A 19207-nucleotide genomic window follows, 5' to 3' on the forward strand; every position below is an offset into this window, starting at 1 on the left:
GCTAATGAAAGGCAAGGGAGAAGACCAGGCGGCAGCCCAGCAGATCTCCTCTATGGGTGCCTGGGTGGAGCAGGCTGCTGAAGTGGCCGCACTTCTGGTGTAGTGCACTGTGATGCCCTCTGGGACCTGGAGTCCCCGTGCCCTGTAGGCCAGAGATATGGCCGCTCTAATCCACCTGCTGATGGAGGGGGATGGCTGATAGGATACAAACAGGGCTTCTGAACGCCTAAAGGGGGCCATGCGCTTCAGGTAAATGCGCAAGGCCCTTCTGACGTCCAATTTGTGCCAGGATCTCTCCCTCTCCCTGGAGGGTTGGGGACAGAAATCCGGCAGAACTATCTCTAGGGCCCTGTGGAACGGGGAGTTGACCTTGGGCGTGAACGCGGGGTCCAGCCTGAGGATGACCCGGTTCTCTAGAAAGGTGCAGAGGTCCGCTCTGCTGGAGAGAGCGTTGATCTCAGACAGGAGAGGCTGAGGTGATGGCAACCAGGAAGACGACCTTAAGGGTCAGAAGTTGAAGGGAAACCTCCCTCAAAGGTTCAAATGGTGCCTCCATCAAGGCCTGGAAGACCCTGGGTAGGTCCCAGGTGGGGAATCGATGGACCACTGGGGGTTTCAGATTCACCGCTCCTTTAAGGAAGCGCTTAGGACCAGGTATTGGGACAAGGGAGGAGCATTCACACACACACCCCAGGACGTAGAGACGACGGAGACCTGTCTTCTAAGAGTGCTAGTGGCCAGACCCTTCTCTAGTCCCTCCTGGAGGAAATCCAGAACCTGTGGGACAGACGCCGAAGCTGGACGGAGACCCTTAGTTCAGTTCAGTTTCAGTTTATTAAACTTGTATGCCGCCCTATTCCCGAGGGGACTCAGGGCGGCTAACAAACCAAATAGGGAAGGGGGGCAATACAAAGAAAACAAACAAGACAAAACAAAATACAAAAAACAGATTAAAAAACTCATCAACAATTCGAGTGGAGCTGGGAACTCATCAGCCCCAGGCTTGCCGGAACAGCCAGGTCTTAACGGCTTTGCGGAAAGCCTGAAGGGTGATGAGGGTCCGAATCTCCACGGGGAGATCGTTCCAGAGGGCCGGAGCAGCCACAGAGAAGGCTACCCAGGAGGCGTTGTAAATACGAGTGGTGGACTGTTTCCTGCACGCCTCCACTGTCTTGATGACGCTCTCGGAAAAATAAGCCTCTCTCAGCTGTTCCCGCTCAATCACCAGACGGTCAGATGAAGCCACTCCGGATCCGGATGCTCCAGGAACCCCTGGTGCAGGGACACCTCCCCCACTGGGATCCACCAGTGGGGGGCTAAGGACAGATCCACTAGATCTGCCAGCCAGGGGTGGCGAGACCAGAAGGGAGCCACCAGAATGACCTCCGCTCCCTCTGCCACCACCCTCCTCAGGACCCCAGGGATGAGGGGAAGCGGGGGAAAGGCATAGAGAAGACCTGGTGGCCATCTGCATCGAAGGGCGTCCGTGTCCATGGCTCCCTTGGCCGGGAACCTCGATATGAATCCCGGCAGCTGGGCGTTCTCTGGGGTCGCAAAGAGATCCACCGTCGGGTGTCCGAACCTCTCGCAGATCTGCCGGAAGATTGAGGGATGAAGCTGCCACTCCCCGTTGTTGATCGTCTCCCTGCTGAGCCAATCTGCCTGCTGGTTCTCTGTTCTGGAGATGTGCTCCGCTCTGATGGACTGCAGGTGTCTCTCTGCCCAGTTCCCCAGTCGTAGGGCCTCGTCGCAAAGAGCCTTGGAATGGGTGCTGCCCTGCCTGTTCACACAGGCTTTGGCCGCCATGTTGTCCATCAGGACGAGGACATGGTGTCCGATCACCGTGTTCTTGAAGTGACGAAGGGCCAGGTGGATGGCCCTAAGCTCCAACCAGTTTATGTTGTTGTGCAGGTCTGTTGGAGTCCAGTGGCCCTGGGCAATCTGGTTCTCCAGGTGAGCACCCCAGCCGAAGAGGCTTGCGTCTGTGGTGAGGATCCTTCTTGCTGGCTCTCTGAAGAGGCATCCCCTGTTCAAGGCTGGGGACAGCCACCAACAGAACGAGAGCAGCACCTGGGGTGACACCCGAACCTTGAAGCTGGCGTCGCTCGTCCCGGCTCTCTGGTATTGGAGCAGGAACCACTGGAGTTCCCTCGCGTGCAGTCGGGCCCATGGCACGATCCCTATGCAAGAGATGAATTTCCCCAGGAGCCTGGAAAGAAGAACTACAGGGACAGAGCGTAACTTGCGAACTTCATGCCCCAGTTTTACAATGCTGTCCTTTCGATCTTGGGAAAGAAAGACCTCCCCAGCTACTGAATCTATAATGGATCCTAGGTGCTGGAGCCTGGTGGATGGGACCAGGTGGCTCTTTTCCAAATTAATAGAGAATCCCAGGGCCTTGAGGGTGTCGATGGTAGTCCCCAAGTACTGCTTAGCAGATTCTGGGGACCTAGCTAAGACGAGGATGTCGTCTAAATAACAGAACAAATGGACTGGGAGGGAGTGCAGGTGGCCTGCAGCTGCAGCCAGCACCTTTGTGAATGTCCTGGGGGCTGAGGTTAGCCCTAAGGGGAGAGCCCTGTATTGGAAGTGGTTGCCCTCGTGGGAGAACCTAAGGAATTTGCGGTGTTCTGGGGCGATTCTGATGTGAAGGTAGGCAGATGTCTGTGAGATCAATGGAGGCTAGGAAGTCGCCCGGACGGATGCCCTCTAAGATGGACTTTAAGGAGGCCCTTTTAAACTTGCGGTAGACCACCCTGGAATTGCAGAGTTTAAGATCCAGGATGGCTCTCCACCCCCCTGAACTCTTGGGGACTAGGAATAGGTTTGAGTAGAAACCGGAGCCCTTCTCCCCCTCTGGGACCCTTTCAATGGCCCTGATCTCTAACAGATGTTTAATTGCCTTGGCCTTAAGGGCCTGCTTGGTCGGATCTGTGGAGGAGGCGAAGGTGCGGAACCTACTGGGGGGGAGTGAGCGAAACTCCAACTGCAGCCCAAGCCTCACAGTCTAGAGGACCCACTCATCCAAGGTGACACGTTCCCAAGCATCCGCAAAAAAGGAGAGGCGACCGCCAATAGGGTGATCCGTGGGTGGATCACTTGAACCTGTGGAAGGGGCGACCGCCTCCTCCTCGAAAGGGCTGCTTGCCCTGCTGCTGGCCCCTGAACCTGTCTCTATGGAACTGCCTGTCCCCCTGCCTGTGGAACCTGGGGTTCTGGTACCTCTGGTTCTGGGTCTCCACGTCAGGCAGCCTGTATGAGGTTCTCCTGGGATATGGCGCAGGCCGGAAGTCTGAGCGTCTGGTAGTCGTTGGGAAGACTTTTCACTTGTTCTTATCCTTCACCAGGATAGGATCCAGCACAGTTCCAAACAGCTTCCCACCGGTGTACTCTGCTCCTGTTAGGTGCCACTTCATCCGAGACTCTGCCTGCCAATGGCGTAGCCACAGCAGGTGCCTAGACGCCACTGAGGAAGACATTGCCCGAGACACATACTTAACTACGTCCAGAGTGGCGTCCGCCGAGAACTACCTAGCTGCCAGGATCTTGGAGATGTCCTGCAACAAACGAACCTCTGAGGCCGGAGCCCTGTCCCTCAGCTGTTCCAACCACAGCACCATGGACCTGTTAAAGAAAGAAGCCGAGATGGCCGCCCTAATGGCCCATGTTATAGCCTGGAACGTCTTGCACAGCACGGTGTCTGCCTTCTTGTCCTCTGCCTTGAGGCAGCTGGCGATGTCCCCTGTGATCACTGCTGATGCTGAGGCTAGGGTGGCAACCGGGTTGTCCACCTCAGGAACCTGGAGAGTTTGGGCAAAGGTCAGGTTAAGGTTATAAAACTTCCTCTCATTTCCCCCTGGGGTGGGGAAAGACCCTGGCTTCACCCACTGGGATTTGAGCACCTCCAAAAACGTATCTGGTGTAGGGATCTCCTCCTTAGCCACGGGTGGTCTATGGAAGGGCCCCTTCTTCCTCTTGCCCTTGCTAGTGGTAGACGTTTCGGCCACAGGCTTAGGATCTGTGCGGGGGTCCAGATCTGCTGTGGCACTTGCCTTGCGAAGCAAGGAACTAAACAAGGAAGGGGGGAAAAGACCAGCGACGGTGGAGTCGTCCTCTGCCTGGGGTTACTCATCCTCAGAGAACCCCACCTCCTTCAACTCTCCCTCTTCTAAATCGGAAGCCTCACTAGCAGTAGAGGGGGAGGGAGACCTGCCTTCTCTGGCAGCCGATGTACTGGGGTGGTCCTGGTGGCCCCTGGAGTGCTCCTGGGGGGCCTTGCTCCTGGAGCTCTGAGGCTGCTGGTTTAACCCAGAGGCCATCACTTGGGCTAAGGCCCTAGCTAGCATATCCTGGAAACTATTGGCGTCCGTAGGGGAACGCCGATCATGCGCTCACCCACGTGCTCAAGATGGCGGCGGCAAGATGGCGACCGCCGACCTGCGGTCCGAGTCTCCTCCTGGAGCTGGGGAGCGTTGGGGCGATCTCCGAGGGATCCCCGGGCCTTGCTGGTCTTCTTCGGGCCCTTCTGAAGCCACATGGTTGCTCCTATCGCCCCTGCGAAGCGGAGGCTTCCTCCCCCTCTTACGCGATCGTCCGGTCGCTTGGGGCGCGCACTTGCTGGCAAGGGGCGAGGCTTGTATCCAGCAGCGCTGAGCACAGCAGAGGAGGGGTGAAATGAAGCAGAAGATCTTTAAGGTAAATCTTTTGAATGTGGAAGAAATCCTGTAGGAAAAAACTCCTGAGTCTTCAAAGTGAAGGGAGAGTCAGAGTAAAACTCCTTTCAGGCCGGAGACTGGTGAGGTCAGAGGAGGAACGTAGGTGTGGCCTCAAAAGATTACCTCAGTCTCCTAGGCAAGAGGGCTGAGTTAATACCCATTGGTTACTCCTCCCACACCTTCATTTTGGAAACCAGTCCCACCTTGTCCTTCTCCCTAGTGCCCAGAAGGCCACTCCTTTCCATCTTCAGCCCCCACCTCCGGATGAATGCCCCCCGGGATGATTTTCTCCCTGGTCTTCAGCAGCGTCCAGCCGTGTCTTGCCTCTTCTCCTCTTTGCCAGGGAAAGGAAGGGGGGGAAGCTCCTGGCTGATGTCTGTGACAGCCACATGAGGCCTGATGCCCAGGAAGGTCTCCAGAGATCTGGGCAAGGTTTTCCCTTGGGTGGATTTCATACCACCCTTCAGAACCTTCAGTAGAATTCCAGAACAGCTCGGGGAGGGGGCATTACTCCCCAGGAATATCATTACTTGGGCCGGGTCCAAATGATGGCTCCTCCTCTTCCTCCTGGTTACCCACAGAGATCTACGACCAGAGGGCGGCCTCTTCCCCATCGGGAGACCGAGCACCCTTGTCTCCAGTGACGATCCAGTCAATAATAACAATAGCACTTATATCACTTTACAGTGCTCTACAGCCCTCTCTAAGCGGTTTACAGAATCAGCATATTTTTCCCAACAATCTGGGTCCTCATTTTACCCACCTTGGAAGGAAGGAAGGACAGAAGGCTGAGTTAACCTGGAGCCTGATGAGACCTGATCTGCCAAATTGCAGGCAGCCGGCAGTCAGCAAAAGGAGCCTGCAGTACTGCACTCTGACCACTGTGCCACATCAGCTCTTTGCTGGCAGGCTAAGCCTAGTAGGGATGATCAGGCAAAGGCTGCCTTGGTTTAGACTTATTGCTAGATAATAATAATAACCATAACAACAACAACAACAACAATAATACTCCTACAAGTAAAACAGACTGTGGAAGAAGAAAAACACAGCTTGAATGATTACATCCAGAAAAGTGAAGAACCAATGATTAAGGAAGTAAATAAAGGAGGCATTTTAAAGACAACTAAGTCAAAAGCTGAATATAAGAAAAAAGTAGTTGAGAAGCGAGCTGAAAATAGGAAAAACAAAGCTATGCATAACCAATACTTGAAAAGTATTGAAGGCAAAGCTGACCAAAAGCTAACTTGGAACTGGTTAAGATCAGGAGCACTGAAAAAAGAAACAGAAGGCTTTATTTTGGCAGCTCAAGAACAAGCCTTAGCCACAAACTACATGAAGGCAAAAATTCAACATGTTACCACCAACAGCAAATGTCACCTCTGTAATGAGAAACACGAGACAGTCGACCACTTGATCAGAGAGTGCAGCAAAATTTCACAAAGTGACTACCTACAACGCCATGACCGCATTGCTAAGATCATTCACTGGAAATTGTGCCAAAAGTTTGGATTTGAGTACAGCAAAAACCACTGGGAACATCAGGTTGAGAAGGTTTTAGACAATGAGAAAGTCAAGATCTTGTGGGACTTCAGAATTCAGACTGACAGGCACTTGGCCCACAACAAACCTGACATAACAATAGTTGAAAAGAAAAAAAGTATGGTTCATTGACATTGCAATACCTGGAGATGCACGAATTGAAGATAAACAGCAAGAAAAAAATCACAAAGTACTGGGACTTGCAAATTGAAATTGAGCGACTGTGGAAACGAAATTGTGTGTTGTCCCGATTGTAATTGGAGCCCTTGGAGCAATACCCAAAGGGCTACCTCGCTATTTGGAAATTTTAAATTTATCAGACTTGAACATTCTGATTCTACAAAAAACCACCCTACTTGGAACAACTTATATCCTCCGATGTTACCTTAACGGTTCCTAGGTCCTTGGTTAGGACTCGAGCTGTTGAGCTACCAATCAGCCCCAAAGGCTGTGAATCTCACCAAAGATTAACCACATAATAATAATAATAATAATAATAATAACAACAACAACAACAACAACAACTCCGCCATTGCCGGTCCCAAGCCCGGATGAGAAAGGAGGAAGGTTGGGATCAGGTTGGCATCTGGTCCCGTAAAAAAACCCCCGCCAACCCATACAATATGGTGAAAAAAACAAATAAGAATTCCATACCGCATCGGTTGTCGCGCGGGTTAACAAGGGCCGCGGCGGATGTTGGGGTCCCTGGACATCCGTCGACAAGTGGGCTACAAGTGGACCAGCCAACAAAACGACAAAAATATAGTGCAGATGAAAACCGTGTCATAATGGCCTGTTACTACAACTCAGAGCCAGAAAAAAGAGGCTATTTAAAGCGAATGTATGAATTATGGAAACAACAATATCCAGATTCAAATGTTAGTGAACAACGACTAGCAGATCAAAGGCGATTTATTATATGGAATAAAGTGTTTAGTGAAGTTGAACATGAGGAAATTCAGGCATCAAAGCCAAAGTGGAAAATCCGTTTAGAACAAAAAATCAAAAAATTAAGGGCAGATGCTAGTAACTTAAAGAACATGCATGAGCAACGGCTTAAAAACAACAAAATCATAGATCGGCTAATCAGGAGATATAGATTGGATACAAGAAACATCAATGAAGCTGTAGAGATTGTAAAACAGCAGATAACAGCAACAGCTAGAAAAATTGAAAGATATGAGGCACGAATCATCCAATATAAACAAAATCAGCAATTTCGATCAGACCAACGGCGTTTTTATCAAAGTCTTAATGTGAATGGTTACACCAAAAGTGAAAAACCAGAAAAACAGGCCACAGTTGAATTCTGGAAAGAATTGTGGGAAAATGCAAAGAACTACAACAAGGAAGCAAAGTGGATACATGACTTTGAGAAAAGCATTGGCAACAAACAAATGCAAGTATTAGAAATAAGAACTGAGATGGTCAAAAATCGAGTTGAAAAGGTAAAGAATTGGACATCACCTGGAAAGGACCAATTACATGGTTTCTGGCTCAAATATCTGACCAGTTTACATGCAATATTGGCCAGGCAACTGAATGAAATTTTACAAAAGGGCCAAATTGATGAATGGTTGACAACTGGAAAAACATACTTGATTCAGAAAGATCCAACTAAAGGAACAACACCTGAAAACTATAGACCAATAACATGCTTGCCAACAACCTTCAAATTACTCACAGGCATTATTGCAGATAACATGATGGATTATTTGGAAACAAACAACATCTTGCCAGTAGAGCAAAAAGGCAACAAAAGAAGGAGCAGGGGCACAAAAGATCAGCTTCTAATTGATAAAATGATATTAGAAAATTGTAAGAACAGAAAAACGAACTTGAATATGGTCTGGATTGATTACAAAAAGGCATTTGACTCACTGCCACATAGTTGGATCATAAAATGCTTAGAAACAACTGGCATTAGCAAAAATATTACATCCTTTACTGAAAAGGCAATGAAACAATGGAGAACTGAGTTGGCAGTAGGGAATGAGAGCTACGGAATGGTTAATATCAAGCGAGGAATTTTCCAGGGTGATTCACTTTCACCTCTTCTCTTCATCATCGCAATGATCCCACTATCAGTAATCTTAAAAAAAATGAAATTAGGCTACCAAACAGCCAAAAAAGCTGAAAAAATTTCGCATTTACTATATATGGATGATTTGAAACTCTACGGAAAGTCAGAAATAGAAATCCAATCATTGACAAATACAGTCCGAGTATTCAGCACCGATATTTCAATGCAGTTTGGCATGGAAAAATGCGCCACTGTATCCATAAAAAGGGGCAAAATCACTGCATCTGAGGGAATTGAAATGCCCAATGGCCAACTAATTAAATGCAAAGAAAATGAAGCCTACAAATACTTAGGCATTCTGCAGTTGGATAACATCAAGCATGGAGAAGTAAAAACTATTGTCAGACGAGAGTACACCAACAGAGTTAGGAAAATTTTGAAATCTAAATTGAATGGTGGAAATACAATCAAGGCCATAAATACCTGGGCAATACCAGTTATAAGATACACAGCTGGCATAGTTAACTGGACACAAGCTGATTTGGACCTTTTGGACTGAAAAACCAGGAAACTAATGACAATGCACTACAGTTTACATCCACGTGGTGATACTGATAGACTATATCTGCCCCGAAAATCAGGTGGCAGAGGATTATTACAAGTGAAGCAAACAGTTGAAGAAGAAAAACATGCACTGGCTGATTATTTAAAAGAAAGTCAAGAACATCTATTAATCGAAGTAAAGAACAAAAATCTACTGAAGGCCCAACAGACAAAACAAGAATACAGAAAAGATGTGATAAAATCAAGAATGGAGAGTTGGCAGAACAAAGCACTGCATGGTCAATTTCTGGAAAAAATAAAAGATAAAGTGGACAGGGAACAAACTTGGTTATGGTTAAAAACAGGTACATTAAAGAAAGAAACAGAGTCACTAATCCTGGCTGCGCAAGAACAAGCTATCCGCACAAATGCCATTAAGGCCAAAATCGAAAAATCCTCTGATGATGCCAAATGCAGACTTTGCAAAGAAGCTGACGAAACTGTTGATCACATACTCAGCTGCTGTAAAAACATCGCGCAGACTGATTATAAATTGCGGCACAATTCAGTAGCACAAATGATCCATTGGAATTTGTGCAAAAATTATAATATTAAAACAGCAACAAACTGGTGGGAACATCAGCCTGAAAAAGTCACAGAAAATCAGATGGTCAAGATCTTGTGGGATTTCCGTATACAAACTGACAAAATACTGGCGCATAATACACCAGACATCACACTGGTTGAGAAAAATAAGGTCACAATCATAGACATCGCAATACCAGGTGATAGCAGGGTCGCCGAGAAGGAACATGAAAAAATCGCAAGATACCAGGACTTAAAAATCGAAATTCAACGACTATGGCACAAACCAGCAGTGATAATTCCAGTGGTAATTGGCACACTGGGTGCTATTCCAAAAGCACTGGAATTACATTTAAAACAGTTAAAAATTGACAAAATCACCATCAGTCAAATGCAAAAAGCCGCACTGCTTGGATCTGCACGCATATTACGAAAATACGTTATGACATCCTAGGCCCCTGGGTGGGGCCCGACTAGTAACCAATGCCAAATCTGGTGAAACAACTGGCCGCTGTGATACAATTGTATAATAATAATAATAATAACAACAACAACAACAACAACTCCGCCATTGCCGGTCCCAAGCCCGGATGAGAAAGGAGGAGGGTTGGGGTCAGGTTGACATCTGGTCCCGTAAAAAAAAACCACCAACCCATACAATATGGTGAAAAAAACAAATAAGAATTCCATACCGCATCGGTCGTCGCGCGGGTTAACAAGGGACGCGGCGGATGTTGGGGTCCCTGGACATCCGTCGACACGTGGGCTACAAGTGGACCAGCCAACAAAACGACAAAAATATAGTGCAGATGAAAATCGTGCCATAATAGCCTGTTATTACAACTCAGAGCCAGAAAAAAGAGGCTATTTAAAGCGAATGTATGAATTATGGAAACAACAATATCCAGATTCAAATGTTAGTGAACAACGACTAGCAGATCAAAGGCGATTTATTATACGGAATAAAGTGTTTAGTGAAGTTGAACATGAGGAAATTCAGGCAAATTGCAAAACCCAAAAAACAATATCACAAGCGGAAATAACTGATATTCAAGACACAACTAAAGACATTATAGTAGAACTCCCAGAAGAAGCTCTCGGGGAGGAAATAACATCACCACCACTAGAACCAGTTATCACTGAACCAACTGATGAACTAACTCAAAAACAAAAAGAATTGAAGGATAAGATCATGGAGCATTTTCTGCTTAATGAGGAAAGGCAACGTTTACCATCACTAAAAACTGTGCCTAAGAAAATTTTGGCCCCTATCATGAAAATGGTTAATGCAGTGTTTTCAACAATTGAATCGGGATCCATCTTGGAAACAAACCAGTTAATGTACAGCACAGCTGTAATAGTCACTAATGAACTAGGCATTAAAATCAAAGTACCTAGTCACACAACAGAAAAAGCATCAAAGCCAAAGTGGAAAATCCGATTAGAACAAAAAGTAAAAAAATTAAGGGCAGATGCTAGTAACTTAAAGAACATGCATGAGCAACGGCTCAAAAACAAAAAAAATAATAGCTCGGCTAATCAGAAGATATAGATTGGATACAAGAAACATCAATGAAGCTGTAGAGATTGTAAAACAGCAGATAACAGCAACAGCTAGAAAAATTGAAAGATATGAGGCACGAATCATCCAATATAAACAAAATCAGCAATTTCGATCCGACCAACGGCGTTTTTTAACCTTGTTATTTTTTATTACATAGACAACATCACATGACAATAGAAAAAAAACAATGGAAAAAGGAGGGAAAAAAAAGGGGGGGAAACCCCATCATCACATACAATATGTCATTTGATCACAGGTGCATCCCTACTAAGTTTATACATCCCATATCTCTCTGTTGTATATTTAATAAACACCACAATAAGCTAGGGTTTAAAAAAAGGGGGGGGAAGGAGGGGGAAGCCAAAAAAGACAAAAAAAAACCCATCATCACATGCAGCATGTCGTTTGGTTACAGTTGTTTTAACCTCTGCATCTTCAAATGATATTTACCATCTCAAATATTTCATCTAGTATAACTAAAGGCCTTATTTTCATTCTACAATATATATTTGGTTAACATTAGCATTATTTTTCCCCAGAAAGTATACTTATATTCATTGTTATCCTTGCATTTCATACCTTCAAACAGAGATCTTATTCCATTGTTCAACAAAGCATCGCTGTCTATATATACCAGTTTTCATTTGTTCCCCTATTAGAATTGCTTTATCAGTAGCGACATGTCATTATAGTAAGTTCTTAACCTTATACTTTATATCCCCAGACCTTATATTAATACTTCATTGTGTCATTATTAGATTATTTCACAGCATAATTATATCATCATTTACTTTTTTCAATTAAAGCATAAGTATATCATTTTTCATTTCCAAAGTTTTTTTTTCCCCTAGCCACCGATAAAACAAGTCCCATATCTTATAAAATTGTTCATCCTCTTGCTCTCTAATTTCAAATGTCAATTTACTCATTTCGGCACAGTCCATTATTTTTTGGATAACTTCTTCCTCTTTTGGTATTGTTTCGTTTTTCCAGTTTTTTGCAAATACAATTCTGGCTGCTGTTAACACATATACAATCAGATATTTTAAGTCTTTGTTGTAGGTTTCTGGTATGATTCCCAATAAAAAGACCTCTGGTTTAAAGTCTATTTGTTTGTGTGTCATTTTCTCCAACAGCAACAGCTAGAAAAATTGAAAGATATGAGGCACGAATCATCCAATATAAACAAAATCAGCAATTTCGATCAGACCAACGGCGTTATCAAAGTCTTAATGTGAATGGTGACACCAAAAGTGAAAAACCAGAAAAGCAGGCCACAGTTGAATTCTGGAAAGAATTGTGGGAAAATGCAAAGGACTACAACAAGGAAGCAAAGTGGATACATGACTTTGAGAAAAGCATTGGCAACAAACAAATGCAAGTATTAGAAATAACAACTGAGTTGGTCAAAAATCGAGTTAAAAAGGTAAAGAATTGGACATCACCTGGAAAGGACCAATTACATGGTTTCTGGCTCAAATATCTGACCAGTTTACATGCAATATTGGCCAGGCAACTGAATGAAATTTTACAAAAGGGCCAAATTGATGAATGGTTGACAACTGGAAAAACATACTTGATTCAGAAAGATGCAACTAAAGGAACAACACCTGAAAACTATAGACCAATAACATGCTTGCCAACAACCTTCAAATTACTCACAGGCATTATTGCAGATAACATGATGGATTATTTAGAAACAAACAACATCTTGCCAATAGAGCAAAAAGGCAACAAAAGAAGGAGCAGGGGCACAAAAGATCAGCTCCTAATTGATAAAATGATATTAGAAAATTGTAAGAACAGAAAAACGAACTTGAATATGGTCTGGATTGATTACAAAAAGGCATTTGAGTCACTGCCACATAGTTGGATCATAAAATGCTTAGAAACAACTGGCATTAGCAAAAATATTACATCCTTTACTGAAAAGGCGATGAACAATGGAGAACTGAGTTGGCAGTAGGCAATGAGATCTACGGAATGGTTAATATCAAGCGAGGAATTTTCCAGGGTGATTCACTTTCACCTCTTCTCTTCATCATCGCAATGATCCCACTATCAGTAATCTTAAAAAAAATGAAATTAGGCTACCAAACAGCCAAAGAAGCTGAAAAAATTTCGCATTTACTATATATGGATGATTTGAAACTCTATGGAAAGTCAGAAATAGAAATCCAATCATTGACAAACACAGTCCGAGAATTCAGCACTGATATTTCAATGCAGTTTGGCATGGAAAAATGTGCCACTGTATCCATAAAAAGGGGCAAAATCACTGCATGTGAGGGAATTGAAATGCCCAATGGCCAATTAATTAAATGCAAAGAAAATGAAGCCTACAAATACTTAGGCATTCTGCAGTTGGATAACATCAAGCATGGAGAAGTAAAAACTGTTGTCAGGCGAGAGTACACCAACAGAGTTAAGAAAATTTTGAAATCTAAATTGAATGGTGGAAATACAATCAAGGCCATAAATACCTGGGCAATACCAGTTATAAGATACACAGCTGGTATAGTTAACTGGACACAAGCTGATTTGGACATTTTGGACCAAAAAACCAGGAAACTAATGACAATGCACTACAGTTTACAGCCACGTGGTGATACTGATAGACTATATCTGCCCCGAAAATCAGGTGACAGAGGATTATTACAAGTGAAGCAAACAGTTGAAGAAGAAAAACATGCACTGGCTGATTATTTAAAAGAAAGTCAAGAACATCTATTAATCGAAGTAAAGAACAAAAATCTACTGAAGGCCCAACAGACGAAACAAGAATACAGAAAAGATGTGATAAAATCAAGAATGAAGAGTTGGCAGAACAAAGCACTGCATGGCCAATTTCTGGAAAAAATAAAAGATAAAGTGGACAGTGAACAAACTTGGTTATGGTTAACAACAGGTACATTAAAGAAAGAAACAGAGTCACTAATCCTGGCTGCGCAAGAACAAGCTATCCGCACAAATGCCATTAAGGCCAAAATTGAAATATCCTCTGATGATGCCAAATGCAGACTTTGCAAAGAAGCTGATGAAACTGTTGATCACATACTCAGCTGCTGTAAAAAAATTGCACAGACTGATTATAAATTGCGGCACAATTCAGTAGCGCAAATGATCCATTGGAATTTGTGCAAAAATTTTAATATTAAAACAGCAACAAACTGGTGGGAACATCAGCCTGAAAAAGTCACTGAAAATCAGATGGTCAAGATCTTGTGGGATTTCCGTATACAAACGGACAAAATACTGGCGCATAATACACCAGACATCACACTGGTTGAGAAAAATAAGGTCACAATCATAGATATTGCAATACCAGGTGATAGCAGGGTCGCTGAGAAGGAACTTGAAAAAATCGCAAAATACCAGGACTTAAAAATCGAAATTCAACGACTATGGCACAAACCAGCAGTGGTAATTCCAGTAGTAATTGGCACACTGGGTGCTATTCCAAAAGCACTGGAATTACATTTAAAACAGTTAAAAATTGACAAAATCACCATCAGTCAAATGCAAAAAGCCGCACTGCTTGGATCTGCACGCATATTATGAAAATACGTTACGACGTCCTGGCCCCTGGGTGGGGCCCAACTAGTAACCAATGCCAAATCCGGCGAAACAACTGGCCGCTGTGATACAATTGTATAATAACAACAACAACAACAACAACAACATAAGCCTGAAAAAGTCACCGAAAATCATATGGTCAAGATCTTATGGGATTTTCGTATACAAATGGACAAAATACTGGCGCATAATACACCAGACATCACACTGGTTGAGAAAAATAAGGTTACAATCATAGACATCGCAATACCAGGTGATAGCAGGGTCGCCGAGAAGGAACATGAAAAAAACGCGAAATATCCAGATTTAAAAATCGAAATTCAACGATTATGGCACAAACCAGCAGTGGTAATTCCAGTGGTAATCGGCACACTGGGTGCTATTCCAAAAGCACTGGGATTACATTTAAAACAATTAAAAATTGACAAAATCACCATCAGTCAAATGCAAAAAGCCGCACTGCTTGGATCCGCATGCATATTACGAAAATACGTTACAATGTCCTAGGCCCCTGGGTGGGGCCCGAGTAATAATCTATGCCAAATCCAGCGAAACAACTGGCTGCTGTGATACAATTCTGTTGTTGTGATAATAATAATATTTTATTGCTGCAGTTCAGAGATTTCTTCTGTCTTTTCATGCTCTTGGATAGCTTTCCTGTAAGATGGGTGGTAGCTGAGACAAGCGTGAACTGGGACTGGACCAGACTGAGCAGCTCAAAAGGCTCAGAGCAGCCCCTGAGTCCAGACCTTTGAGGGGCCCAGGTTCCCAGGCCCTTTGCCCTCCTCAGAGTCCTCCAAGGATCCTGACCTCTGGCCCTTCTTCCCAGAGAGTCTGGAAAATAGGAAATTCTTCCAATACACGCCTACCAGGAGCTAAATATAAGAGGCTCAATGATATTATTGCAGTGATCCAGTTATTATTGTAGCAGCTCTGGTCCATCTGCTCCTTTTACGAGGTAGATTTGTTGCTGCCCTTGTGGTAGTAAACAAGCTACACACTGCATCACCACATATAGCACATGGGCATATTGCCTGCATGTGCGTAACTGTCCAAACTGTACTGCACGACCAGAATCCAGGTGCTTCCTTCTTGCCTCCCACATAAGCTATGTAGCCAAGACTAGCATGGAGTATATCAAGAGATCAATGAATCAGCTGTGAACCATCTTTAGTTCCTGCTTGACAAAACAAGACGTTCCATCTGAAGAACTTGGAACATTTGTCCTTTGGCATATATGAACAGAGATATCTTCTCCCACAAAAAATGAGGCAACTCATCATACAAATGGAAGAGCTGGCATGGCGAAGGCCCACAAGATGCAGTTCCTGTCCACGTCCGATCGGTTTTCTGCGCCATCATTGGGGGCAGAATTCCTCAAGTAAAAAGAGAGTCCAACTGAAAGGCGCAATGCAGACCTTAACAGAATAACAGAGTTGGAAGGGACCTTGGAGATCTTCTAGTCAAACCCCTGCTTAGGCAGGAAACCCTACACCGCTTCATACAAATGGCTGTCCAACATCTTCTTAAAGACTTCCAGTGTTGGAGCATTCACAACCTCTGGAGGCAAGTTGTTCCACTGATTAATTGTTCTCACTGTCAGGAAATTTCTCCTTAGTTCTAAGTTGTTTCTCTCATTGATTAGTTTCCACCTATTGCTTCTTGTCCTGCCCTCAGGTGCTTTGGAGAATAGCTTGACTCCCTCTTCTTTGTGGAAGCCCCTGAGATATTGCTATCGTGTCTGCCCTAATCCTTCTCTTCATTAAACTAGACATACCCAGTTCCTGCAACCATTCTTTATATGTTTTAGCCTCCAGCCCCCCCCCCCCCCCCATCATCTTTGTTGCTCTTCTCTGCACTCTTTCTAGAGTCTCAACATCTTTTTTACATTGTGGCAACCAAAACTGGATGCCGTATTCCAAGTGTGGCCTTACCAAGACATTATGAAGTGGTATTAACACTTCAGATGATCTTGATCTGTTTACGCAGCCTAGAACTGTGTTGGTTTTTTTGGCAGCTGCTGCACATGGCTGGCTCCTATTTAAATGGTTGTCCATTAGGATTACAAGATTCCCCTCACAGTTACTCCTATTGAGCGAGGCACCACCTACACTGTACCTGTGCTTTTTGAAAGAAGTCGAAAGAAGAAAGAAGTTGACGGCACTGAAACTGACCGAAGCAGCTGCCCTAATGGCCCAGGTTATTGCTTAAAAGGTCTTACGTAGTACGATGTCCGCCTTCTTATCCTCTGCCTTAAGGCAGTTGGTGATGTCTCCTGTGACCACAGTTGATGCCGAAGCTAAGGTGGCAACCGGGGTGTCCACCTCAGGAACCTGGAGAGTTTGGGCAAAGGTAGAGTTAAGATTATAGAATCTCCTCTCATTTCCCCCTGGATTGGGAAAAGAACCTGGCTTAACCCACTGGGATTTAAGCACCTCTAGAAACATATCTGGAGTAGGAATCTCCTCCTTTTCCACCAGTGGTCTATGGAAGGGCCCTTCTTCTTACCCTTGCTAGTGCTAGGCATGTCAGACGAAGGTGGGTGGGTGGGTCCAGGTCTGCTGTGACCCTTGCCTTACGAAGCAAGGAGCTAAATAAGGAGGGAGGGAAAAGGCCAGCGATGGTTGAGGCCTCTTCTTCCTGGGCCTCCTCGTCTTCAGAAAACCCCACCTCCTTCAACTCTCCCTCCTCTAACTCCAAGGCCTCACTGGCAGTAGAGAGGGAGGGAGACCTGGCCCCTCTGGCAGCAGATGCACTGGGGCGATCCTGGTGACCCCTGGGCTGGGCCTGGGAAGGCCTACTCCTGGAACTCTGGGGCTGCTGATTTATCCCAGAAGCCATCACTTGGGGTAAGGCCCTGGCTAACATCTCCTGAAAGCTGGTGGGAAGCTCAGGTAAGGCAGGATGGAGCTCTGGAAGCTGTGAATATTCCCTGGGTTCAGGGGATTGCGGTGCCAACCGATGCCTAGCTGGGCTGGGTGCCCTGCGTCCAAAGTGGTCACCCCTAGACTCAGACGGAAGTGCAGGAGATAAGGGGGGGTGATAGGGAGCTGTGCCCTCTGCCTGAGCCCCTTGGGGAGCCTGGGGATGCTGCCCAGACCTCATCCAGGGTTGGAAGCCTGCGGGGGGATCGGGATCTGGAGGGGAGGGGCTAATGGTAGCCCTAAATCTTCTAGCAGAGGCCCTGGTCATCCTAACCTCCTTCTCAGAGGTTGCCTTCCTAGGGGGCCCTGGAGTTGCCCTCCTGGTTGGGGACCTCCCTCTGGGAACTGGGGGAGCCCCCTGGAGGTCCCTTCATCCGGATCCACACCCCCTGGGATCTGGGCCTAGCATACCTGCTCCTTGCCGCCTCCGCCATAGTACTTACAGTTGTGCTGACCACCAACCTCCTCTCTCTTTCAGCCAGTTTCAATCTGGTGGATTCAGTCTTCTGTCCTTGAATCCACACTGTTCCTCTTTCTGCCGCTGATCTGTGGCCCAAGCCACCGGCAGGCACCGCTCTGGAGCCCTCCCCGGATCATCGGCGGAGTTGGTCCTTAAAGAAGCCTCTTCTGGCTTCTCTGGTGCTTTTTGAGCACTTTCGGCGTCCGTACGAGAACGCTAATCACGCGCTCACTCATTGTGCTCAAGATGGCGGCGGCAAGATGGCCCCCGTGATGCAGAGGCTTTCCTCCCCCTCTTACACGACCATCCGGTCGCTCGGGGGCGCGAGGGCACGCTAGCAAGCAGCGAGGCTTGGGTTCTAGCAGCGCTGAGCACGGCAGAGGAGGGGTGCAGCGATGGAGTCGATGGAACGGAAGGTAAAAATCCACTTGCAAAGGAAAAAAAAGCCTGTAGAAAAAACCTAAGTTCTCGAAGCAAAGGAGAGTCAGAGAAACACTCCTTTTAGGCCGGAGACTGAGGTTAATCTGGGGAGGTCAGAAGGAGGAACGTAGGTGTGGCCTCAAAAGATTACCTCAGTCTCCTAGGCAAAAGGGCTGGTTAATACCCATACTGTTACTCCCTCTCACACCTCACTTCGGAAACTGACGCTTCTTATAAAGGCAAAACCAGCGTCAGGTTGATGCCCAGGGAATAATCTGAAGAACGCCGTGAGGCGACTAATGCGACAGCCAAGACGGGACACAAGAGCCACAGTGGCGCAGTGCAGGCTAATTCAGCCAACTGCCAGCAGTTTGATTCTCACAGGCTCAGGGCTGACTCAGTTTTCCATCCTTCCAAGGTCCATAAAATGAGGATCCAGATTGTTGAGGCCAGAGGCTGACTCTGAAAGCCGTTTAGAGAGGGCTGGAAAGCACTGGGAAGTTGTTATTTGCTTCAAACCCACGACAGCTCAGCAACAGGGGCTCGCCTGTTCCTCCATGGAACTGGAGATACGAGGGAGACAAACTTGCCCCATTCCACACTCCTTTTGCAGGCCAAGTGGCCTCTTGTCTGCCAATTCTCTTGGCTGGGGCCCCTTTCGTTTCCTTGTCAGAAGGTTATAAAAGATGATCATGTGACCCTGGAACACTGCAACCATCATAAATAGGAGTCAGTTGCCTAGCATCTATGAGCAGTGGTGGCACAGTGGTTAGAGTGCAGCACTGCAAGCTCCTTCTGCTGACGGCTGGCAAACTGCAAGTCACTAAATGAACTGTTGTAAGTCGAGGACTACTAGTG

At 45.9% G+C, this 19207-nt stretch overlaps 1 protein-coding gene across 1 annotated transcript in view; it reads right to left on the reverse strand.

Annotated features, from left to right (window-relative positions):
• The window catches only part of SARDH (sarcosine dehydrogenase), an 80175-nt gene that overhangs the window by 37289 nt on the left and 23679 nt on the right, over positions 1-19207 (reverse strand). Inside the window, 1 exon segment of the mRNA XM_032232839.1 lies at positions 16767-16878. Within this exon segment, the coding sequence (XP_032088730.1) occupies positions 16767-16878 (112 nt within the window).

Source organism: Thamnophis elegans, chromosome 16, assembly GCF_009769535.1.
Source record: "Thamnophis elegans isolate rThaEle1 chromosome 16, rThaEle1.pri, whole genome shotgun sequence".
Lineage (NCBI taxonomy): Eukaryota > Metazoa > Chordata > Lepidosauria > Squamata > Colubridae > Thamnophis > Thamnophis elegans.